Here is a 10226-nt window from a genome sequence, read left to right as displayed (position 1 = left end):
CCCCCCCCCCCCGGGTCTGGGAACAAACCCGCTGGCCCGTGGCCGTCTGTCCTCCGACGCCGTGCCACCCTGACCGCCCCGAGCAGCACGGCCAGTGTCTTCCGTACCTTGTCGGCCGCGGACAGCCGCGTCCAGGGTTTGTCTGCCCGTCGGTCATAGTCCTGAGCTTTTGCCACCTCCACGTAGTCACTGAACCGGATCAGAATCTTCCTGTCTCGCAGCTCATCCACCGTGGGTCTCTGGTTGAGCTGAAATCAAAGGTCGCCCGTGAGCCGCCCGGGGCTGCACCAGCACTCTCGGGGACTCGGACAGACAGCACGTGTCTACAGGGACAAGGGCACTCGGAAACCGGGAATACGGCCCTATGCCAGCAGCGCAGGCGCCGGGGGAGCTCGCGGAGGAAGCCTGGGTGCGTTCGACGGCAGCAGCCGCTCGCGCCAGCTCTTCTCGGACGAGCTTCTAGAGAAAGGGCCGGAGGGAGCGGGTGCTGCCCCGCGCAGGAGGCCTCCGTCGAGCTCACGAGGATGCTCGGCTCCCCTCCAGCAGGTGCAGATCCCCTCCTCCTCACTGCCCGGGGCCCGGAGAGGACGGGGAAGGGCCGAGACGCTGGATTTAGAGACAGTCCCGGCTCCGAAGTGACCAGCTCATGCAGCCGTGACCTAGGCCAGTGGTGGCCAGTCCTACCTCCCTGTGACCCCCGCACACAAACCCTGGAAGCCAAGGAAACGCTTCTGCAATTGGGAGCGGCCGGACAGGCAGGAGTGCCAAGGAGCCCGAAACACAGCGAGCGCCAACATCCTGGGATGCTCTTCCCAGACTGTGTGAAGAGTTCAGGTAAAGGAAGGGGATGCCCACGCACCGTCCGGGTCCCCGGAGATGCACGGAAATGTCATCGGGCCTGACCTGCCAAACAAGCCGCTCTGCCCCGGGCACAGGGGGCCCCTGGGAGCAGGCATCTGGGAAGCGAATTCGCTGCCGTCCAGGAAGACGTCACCGAGTGACACACTGATGTCCCGCGTCACCCGCCCCACCACTACCAGTGCACCTGTCACCTGTCCCGCAAGATCCAGAGGGAAAGAGGCTTAAATCATGGTACCTTTCTTGTCAATCTTTGCTTGATTTCTCTTCTTTCTTCCTGCTCTGTCTGATCATTCCTTTCTGTGAAAGGTTAAAACAGGGAAAAAAAAAAAGAAAGAAAAATGGGGTGAGACTCTCCTCCTTTTGCTGGGGCAGTGAGCTCCCAGCCTCCACGTTTCTGGTGGCGGAGACAGGCTATCAGGGACACCTCATGGCACGGCTGGTCTTCCTCCACTTGGCCAGCCACGCTCAGACCGTGGTCTCACTGCCACACAGAGACACTGACACCAAGGGAAGCTTTGCCCACGATCCAGCCCTTCTCCGTGTCCAGACTCCGCGCATACGCTCGGCTGTGCATTTCACCTGCAGGAGAAGTGGGAGGCAGCGCTCCTTCCCTCCCTCCCCCCCAACCAAATATCTACCCTCTGTCTGTATAGTCACGTCCAGGAGTATAGATAACATGCGCAAATTCTTTTAGCAGGATAAGTGAATGTGCACATACGTGACTAGGAATGTAAAGCACACAGGAACGTCATACGTGAAGAGTAACAGGACTCTCACGGCTGTTTCTCCTTCTGCTTCCTAGGCAGACACACAGACCTCCAGCCAACCAACACACACAGAGGAACACCCTTCCCCACACTCTGGGCCACACGCTTGCCTGGAATTTGTATTCGCGGGGTCTGTCTACACCTACGGTACGTGCACCCAGCGGACGCGCGGAAGCGAGCACACGTCCACAGCACAGGCTTGTAAGGGAGGCTCGGTACCTCCCCCAGCTCGAGCTGTGACTATTAGCATTCAAGCTGTGCTCATACCTACACGCGGGAGCTAAAAATAGAACAGAAGTCAGAGCCGGGGTGAAAAATGCGGGCTTTGCCCTGGGATACGAGATAATGGATGTCCTATTTCTGGCACTCTCTGTTGCTAAATAAAGCCTCAGGTCCCGGACTGTAGGAAGCTCCATTCCTGGGAAGGGAGGCTCGCCTGCCAGCAGTCACTCCTGGAGACACGGCTGGTTCCAGAAAGGGGAGCCCTGCTGCTTTGCGCTTAACATAATCTCCCTCATCTGCCTTGACTTCCGGCATGCCACACATTTGTGCATTTGGGGGACTGGGCTGACGGGTGTCAGACACACGGTACTCTTCAGTAACTTTTTGAAAAGGAAGACATCTTGCTTTTGAATGTTTTAGAAAAGGAAATGAAGCCCTTGTTCGTTCTTGGTTTCTAACCCAAGTGATAAAGCAGAAGCGAGCCCACGAGGAGGCTCTCACCGCAAAGCTGACGAGATGATCAAGGAAAAATGGGGAAGTATCGCTCTAAGGCCAACTGTGAGAGATTTCGGTGATGACATGAAGCTAATTCTTGAGATTTCTTAAAAATAGGCCCTGGACAAAGGCCGGTGCAGCCTTCACTGTGAAAACTGTAAAACAAAACCCGATCTTTGTCTTTAATCACCAACAGCGTCATTACCAAAGTCCCAGGAGGGCCACGGACGCTTTGGAGAGCGGATCTTTGAAGGCGGCCAGCAGGACCCCCCCCGGGGCAGGTGCGCTGTTGGGCGCCAACCCCAAGAAGTCCCTCCTCAAAGCCCGACCCCACGGGTTCCCTCTGAGCAACACTTAGCGATGGGTTTGTGGACCTTTGATTCCCAGACCTAGAAAAGCCTCTGCCTTATACAAACCAAGGGACCCCTGACCACAGCCTCCATACCCAGATGTTCTAGAAACAGAGCCAGTGGCACGGAAGCCACATTCGAGTCTTCTGTAACTCATCAGAGATGCACTGTTGCTTCTAACACAGGGGTTAGAATGCGGCCCGTGGGGCCAGGTAATCTTCAGCTCTATCTCCTTGCCAAGCTCGACGTCAACCAGCCGTATGGCTCCTCCAGTTAGCTTCCTTACCAGGGAGATGGGGACAGCGGTGCAAAACCGCACGACTGCTGTAACGATCCAACAGGGGCGCGTAAGCACCCCGAGTCCCGTGGCTGGCACAGCGTGGGCCTACCGTGGGAGCGCCGGGTTTGGGGTCGTCACCTGTAAAGGGGCCACTGTCTTACCCGTGAATGACCCCCACACCGAGTTCCGAGCGTCCCTCAGAGCTGATCCCGGCTGAGCCCCCACTGGCAGGGGAGCAGACAGGCCATGACAACATTCTAAGGGTTACAGGCAGCACCGGCCCTGGAGCAGCAGGGTGTGTAGCCCGTGTCCGGGGCCTGGGAGGGTGCCGTCCCACACTGGGCCGGATGCGCTCGCTCTCTTTTAGGCTCCGCAGAATGGAACAAGGGCCTGCCGAGCCCAAGCAGAGAAACTCGCGGGCACTCGCACACCGGGCACTCGAAGTGCTCCCGAGCTGCCCACACACGGACCGGCTCGAGGGTGAGGAAGGGATTGCCGCGGCCACCGCGCAGGAAGCCCACTCTGCCCTGCACTGAAGCTGAGAGCAGACGACGGTCCAGGTTACCCGCTCCGCGCCTCCATTCACCAGGCGCCCGTTCTATTTTTAAGGCTCTGACGTTTATTTGCAAAGGCGAATACAATGCGAGCGGGGATGAGAGCTCTGCGGAGGCCATGCGGGCTCGCGGGAAGCAGACCCCTCAGAGGGCAGCGCCCCCCAGGCTCCCGCTTGCCCACCGCCGGGCCGGCTGTGTTCAGGGCATCTGTGACGTAGTCGCGTTATAGATAAATGGTGGAATTTTTAAACATTCAAATACTCAGTAGCTGAAATAGCCTGACTCTCCCGTCTACTGGGTCAGGCGGGGAGAGGCCAACAAGCTTCTCCTTAAACCCTCAGATGCGGCCAAGTTCACACAACACAGAAGAGAAGGGGCCACATCCGAAGTCTGATGACAAAAACACAGTCCCTTCTCTTGGGGTGAAATATGTCTCACCTTCCGTGATGGAGGGGGAAGGGGCTGCTCAGGCCGGCGAGGACAGGGTGGGGGGCCAGGGATCAGCCAGGACTCCGTGCCCAGACCAGCAGGAGGCGCTGCCATCCACCGGCTTTCTGACAGCATCCCCCTCCCACCCCCGCGCTGCCCCAACTTTGGGAAGAGCTCACAGCTCACAGAATAAAAAACCAAACTCAGAGGGTTTCTGCAGCGTTCATCACGTAAAGAGGAAAAAGAATGAAAATAGTTTAAAAATCCAGGCCCTTCGAGGACACCTTTTGTAGAAAACATTTGGAAAACTGAAGTCTGCTGGCCAGAGAACTCTCCAAGAAACACTTCTGAAGGGGTTTAACCACCCCCCAAACCGTCCAGGATGCTCATGAGAGCACTGCGTTCTCTGTACTGGGGAGGCACCCTGATCGCACACCTGCCTGGGGACCCCCGGGCCATGTGGTGCCCGGATGGTCCTGAAACGGCAGAGATGTGAGCCCCGGGGCAGGTCCCTGGAGTAGCCGGCTTCGTCCCCACTGGCCTTAGCGCCCCAGGGCCACGTGCTCCTGCCCTAGGGTTTCCAACGCTGTCCACGCCTTGTCTGTGATCCCTGCGCCCGTCAGGACGCCACTCCCAAAGTGCCAGGGAAACCGGCCCCAAACCCAGGACGCAGAGAGGATACTGAGCTATTTCCCCTAGATCCACAGGGTAATTAAATAACCCTGAAAATAGGGATATCTTTACGCCAGGGGGAGAACTTTTTTTTCCTCTCTTAATTTTAAATGGGGAGATTTCGGAGCGTATCAACTTTAGGGCTTTCTTTCCAGACGGACTGGACTTCGCTGGGCAGGGAGTGTCCAGCCTGCAGCCAGGGCTGCGCTGGGACATCCCGCCCCCTGCCCCGCCCCCACGCCGCACCTGAGGGAGGAGCCAGGGGTCCCCAGCTACTCACGTTTCAAGATGTTTCTTCTCTCCAGTTCCTCCACGGCGGGTCTTTGGCTCAGCCGTCTACGGAAAAACACCAGAATTACATTTTGCACCATGGTGGCCGCCTGCACCTGGGCTCTGCCGGGACAGAGGTGGCCGGCGCGCCCCGAAGATCGTGTCCCCAAAAGCTGGAGGAAGGGAGGGGACCTCTGGCGGCGGCCTCTTGCTGGCCAATCCAGGAGGATCCTGCACAGGAGGGAGGTCGCCCTCTGTCACGGAGCTCCCGGGGAGGACCCCGTGCCACCTCGGGCTGCGCGGCTCATTTCCAGACCTGCCGATCAGCCCCCCGGCGGGACGCCCCCCAGGCGTCCCGCTTCCGTCCCAAGCAGCCGCGCCCGCAGCCCTCGGCAGGGGGAGTGACAGGGAGCACCGCCTCGCGCCTCCCAGCCCAGCGGAGCCAGAGCGGCAGAAGCAGAGGGAGGGGCGCCCCCCACTCGCCTCCCCTCCCCTCCTCTCCTCCCCTCGCTCCGCTCCGGCCCCAGCCCACCCCCGCCCCACCTGCGCCCTCCCGGGCAGAGGACGAGGCTTTCCAGCGGTGTCGCGTTGAGGGAGTGGAGGATCCAGCCAAAAACAAACACATAAAATACAGAAAAGGCCTGTCAGGAGAGAAAGGCATGATGAACCCAAATTAGTGCCAAGCGCCAATTCTTTCTGCAGCTCCGACACCACCGTCCTTGGGTCCGAGCCAGGAGCCGGCCCACTTCCGGACCCCCAGCCACCGCCCCAGACGGAGGGGCTGAGCACGCGAACGCCCGGAGTCGGGGGGCCACCGCACTTGGCCCCAAAGAGGATGCAGCCCCCAGAAATATCTGTCTGCTCTTCCTAATGCCTGTCCCAGCACAAAGCCGAGGGCGTCCCCAGGGCTCCGCGGCTCCTCCCCCACAGGCACACCACCGTCGAGGGCTTTGTGTGCGGAGGGCTCTGGGGGTGGCTGCCTCGACATCTTGTCACGGAGGCTGGTGGGACCCGAGTCTGCCCACCCCGCATGAGGCCTGGCTGGGACCCAGGGGCTGAGAATCCTGACCTGCCCCCCGCGAGGCACACAAGACTTGGCTCGGGCAGAGGCTCCCTGGGCCTCACTGGAAGATCCCCGGTGCCACTCACTCACTCCCCCTGCGAAGGATCAGGGAGTCTCGCCTCTGTGCCACACGGTTCCACGCCCTGGCCACGGCGCTGAACCGGCCTCCCCTGCCCTGCAAAGCTCACAGGCTAAGGAGGAAGGCAGGCAAACCATTAAAAAAATGAACAAAACCATTCCAGAGAGTGTAATGCCACAGAGGAAACAGGACAGGGCATGTGATGAATGAGTGACCAGAATGGGTGGGGGGGGGGCGGCGAGAGGGTTCCGGGGAGACGCCTTTCCTCTGAGACCCGCACAAGGAGGAGGTCAGCCACGGGAAGATCACACTTCTCCAGCCGCAGTCCCCTAAACACTCACACACGGGGCTTGGGGACGTGGGACGGAGGGGAGGAGTGATCACGGCAGGCTTCATGGAAGAGGAAACTTTGGGCAGGGTTGTGGAGAATCTATAGGGGGGCAGAGCCTGGTGACTGGCGACTGCCAGCTGCTTAGCCAGGACGCCTGCTGGGACACCTGAGGACTGAGGCCACAGATTTCCTCAAACCTGGAAAGTATCCCAAATCTCCACTGGCAATGCCTCCCCGCCCCAGAGCCTCTTCTTGCCGGAGGCCTGTCTTCTCCTCCAAAATGAGAACCAATCACAGACTTCCCCCGAAGTGTGAGAACTGAATGAGGTAATGCACGGAGCGTCTGTGAATGCTAGCTTGGCACATAGTAATCTCTCAAAAAAGTCTCAAGAAAACCCAACCTGGGAGCTGCCAGCTGGCCACGGAGGGAGTGCCGGGAAAGGCCTGTCACCCAATTCCTGCGGCTCTAAGAAGCGTGGACAACTCGCCCCCGAGATCTGTGCCCCGGCCTGCGTGCTGAAGGTGGGCCGAGTCCTGCCCCGCAATGCAGGGCTCCTCCCGGTGCCACTGGGCTGACAGCACAGCTGGCCGCCAGAACGGGCAGTCCTCCGGGTGGACACAGCCCCTGTAGGGACCCCGATACGAGCAAAGTGCAGGCACCATCCCTTGCCTGACCGTCCCCGCAGAGGCAGCCCGGAGCTAGAGCAGAGGACACGAGCCCTCCCTACGTGGTTCTTTCCACGACAGAGGATCCCAATCACCCGGGACAGGGGAGGAGGGGGTCCCGAGGGCAGTGCTGCGAGTCCAGCCTAGACTCACCCCTACCCGGAAGGCCACCCAGTACCCAGGATGCCACTTACGAGACTGTGAACTTCTGCCTCGGGTTCACCTGACCTTCCTTCATCACATGTTCTGTGAGTGCGCGTAATACACGGGGCCCTGGGGATAGGGTGGTGAGAAATGACACCCAGTCCTGTGCCAGGGCCTGCAGGCTCTCTTGGGGTACAGACGCTCACCCTGTTCCCACACAGCACGAGGACGAAGCCTGGGGCAGGTGGGCGGACCGGACAGGGCCAGCTCCCTGGAAGATGCCCCTTGGGTTGAGATCTAACGGATCCGTGGGGACTGCTAAGCGAGGAGGGCGGGAAAAGCCAGTGCGAAGGTCCTGAGGTCAGCAGAAATTCTGCAGGTGCTCTTCGGACTGAATGGAGGCATGTGAGCAACTGTGGGGCAGGAGAGCTGGGGGGGGGGGGCACAAGCTGGCGTCGGCCGTGAGGAGTGTGGGTTCACTCCGGGAGTCCGAGAAGGCATATGGTGGTTTGAAGCAGGCAAGGGTGGGCCGGGGTTGAGGGGATGCCAAGATCGGATTTGCGTTGGGAAGCCCTCTCTGGACTCCTCCAGGCTGCTGTCCAAGAAAGGACAGGGCAGAACCCATCAGAAGGAGACACAGGCCTTCCCCGGGGGCCAGTACCCCCGCCAGACAGGAAGGACAGGTGCTCCAGACCCACGAGTGGCCGAGGGCCCTGTGAAATGTTCACGACACAGGGAAGGTACTGACTCTGGACTAAGGACACTGCAAACTCCAAATTAGTACCCATTAGACTAAATACATAAACCACAGCATTCCGTCCCTTTGTTGCCTAAAACTCGGCTCAGCTGGCTGTGTGGGGTGAGGCTTCCAGAAGCAGGAGTGACAACCACCCCACTTACTGTCAGAGGCACACGATGGAGGAGACCGTGAAGGCTCAGAGAGGCAGACGTGATCAGGTCTTTCCGGCCAGGTAGACCCCAGGGGGGCGGGTGCAGGTGAGCACACGCTATGAGACCAGGCGGCCAATGAGAGCACAGAGACCCCCTCCCGTCGCGGTGTGTTCCAGGGGGCCCCCGGGCAGGGAGCATCTTCACTTCGGAGCCTCGGTGGCAGGGGGCTCTCAGAGGACCTGCAGACACGGCCCCAGGGTGGCGGGGCTGGGGGGCCGGGGCCTCAGGGAGGGCGTGGGTGCACTGCAGCCCGGAGGATTCCCCAGCTCCTCCTGGAGGCTCCTCCCTGCCCTGATTCAGAAAGGCGCCCAGCCAGTGAGGAGCGGGTGCCACTGGGGAAGACACGTTCTATTTCTGACTCTTCCCACACGGAGAGCTGGAGTGTGGCAGCTAATCGCAGCACCGCGGGGGAGCGGCAGCAGGAAAAGGAGGGCCAGGGTAGAGAGAGGCCCCCGCCCGCCTCCCAGCCTGGTCCCCGTCTGTGCACACAGGAGAGGTGGGGAAGTCAGCGCTGGCCCAGGGCCAGAGTGCGCCAACAGCCCTCCGGGGCTCAGGCAGGGAGCAAGGGCAAGGGGAGGGGTGTGGGACCCCACAGGACAGCATGTGCACACGTGGGTGTGTGTCCCCCGGAGGGCCTGGTCACCAGCTCGTGCTCCTGGTCCCGTGAGGCTCTCTGGTCTCTCCACACCTGACCCTGTGCTGCGAACACAGGAAACGACGGAGGATGGAGGGTATGTGGCCACGAGGGGCCGTGGCCGTGGGCAGCTGGCCGACTAGGACGCCCGCGTGGGCTGCACGAGAATAAGGGGTATAGTCGCATCGTCCATGAGGCTCCGGCTCTGCACAAGATGGTCCTGTTTCCGTTCCGCCCACACCAGCACCAAGGGCCACCGCACAGACACAGGGGCTGAAGTCGAGCCTCAGCTCCACCACCTGCTAATGCCTCGCCGACCTGAGCCTCTGGTCCCCGGCTGTCACCTGCCCCAGTGACCCCATGGGCTACTGAGGGGTGAGGACACTAAAGTCAAGGAGCCGGCACACAAACAGGGGGCAGTACTGTGACTGGCGTCTACAGTGCTCCCCTGGTGTGCTGAGGCCAGCTCTCCTGCAGCCTCCACCGACAGAGCTGCGATCTCTAACCTGCTGGCAGCCCCCGTGCCGGCCAGGAGCCCCAGGAAACACTCCTCCATCAGACACTCATTCATGCCTTCCTCCATCAGACTCCCTCCCCCCCATCAGACCCTCACCCCCTCCTGCATCAGACCCTTGGTGCCAGGCTCACATCAGCACAGGCGCAAGGTGGTGACTTGAGGCTGAACGACCCGCCACCCTCAAGGACATGACCCTGCTGCACCATCACACAGGGCCCACCCCGTCCCACAGCCCAGTGAGCATGGGCTCCAGCAGCTGACCTGGGCCTGCTGTGCAGGGACCTCCGGGGCTCACCAGGGTCAGGGGCTCCCTACACTTCCCAGCCCCCTGCGGCTAGGCAGCGCCGTGCGGCCGGGTCGGAGCGGTGGCTGGGAGCAGGAGAGATGGTGCATGTGGACCGAGCCCTAGAAGAGGCACGGGAACTTCCGTGGGCTCCGCTCCCCACCGCGGGCCCCTGGGCCACATGCCTGATGGCACAGCTTCCAACCTGAGTGGCCCAGGCTGGCCTCCGTATGAGGCCAGCTGCCCTGGAGGCTCGCCCTGCCCATGATGGACTCTGCATGGGAGAAACAGGCCTGTGCTGGGTGAGGCCACTGAGGTTTGGGGTGTCACCACAGCGCCATCTGACCTCGGGAGGCACAGCTCGGGCCATGGCTGGCTGTGACCTTGGCCATGTCCCCAGGGCACCATGCCATGCAGGCCAGGTCTGACTGCCCCCCACCCCCACCCCCTGCAGCCTGGACCGGTCCAGAGCCTTCTCCAGCATGGGGCCAGGCCTGGGGAGCCCTGCAAGGCCAGGTGGACCGAAGGGGTAGGTGCCCCTCGGCCCCTCACCATCGGGGTCAGGGGGCAGCCTGGCTGCCAGACCCATCAATGCTCCATAGTCCAAATACAGGCAGGCAGGTGCATTTTTGGCTCACATGATACTTTTAAGAAACAG

At 61.1% G+C, this 10226-nt stretch overlaps 1 protein-coding gene across 1 annotated transcript in view; it reads right to left on the bottom strand.

The window, feature by feature from the left end:
* The window catches only part of PHACTR3 (phosphatase and actin regulator 3), a 213083-nt gene that overhangs the window by 5510 nt on the left and 197347 nt on the right, over positions 1-10226 (bottom strand). The window contains exons 9-11 of the mRNA XM_040638539.1: positions 4911-4966; positions 1097-1158; positions 108-248 (exon numbers count right to left, since the gene is read on the bottom strand). Of these exons, the coding sequence (XP_040494473.1) occupies positions 108-248; positions 1097-1158; positions 4911-4966 (259 nt within the window). The remainder of the gene's footprint in view (positions 1-107; positions 249-1096; positions 1159-4910; positions 4967-10226) is intronic.

Source organism: Ursus maritimus, unplaced genomic scaffold, assembly GCF_017311325.1.
Source record: "Ursus maritimus isolate PB19 unplaced genomic scaffold, ASM1731132v1 scaffold_22, whole genome shotgun sequence".
Taxonomy (NCBI): domain Eukaryota; kingdom Metazoa; phylum Chordata; class Mammalia; order Carnivora; family Ursidae; genus Ursus; species Ursus maritimus.
The sequence above is the reverse complement of the archived record's forward strand: the minus strand, read 5'-3'. Positions and strand labels throughout refer to the sequence as shown.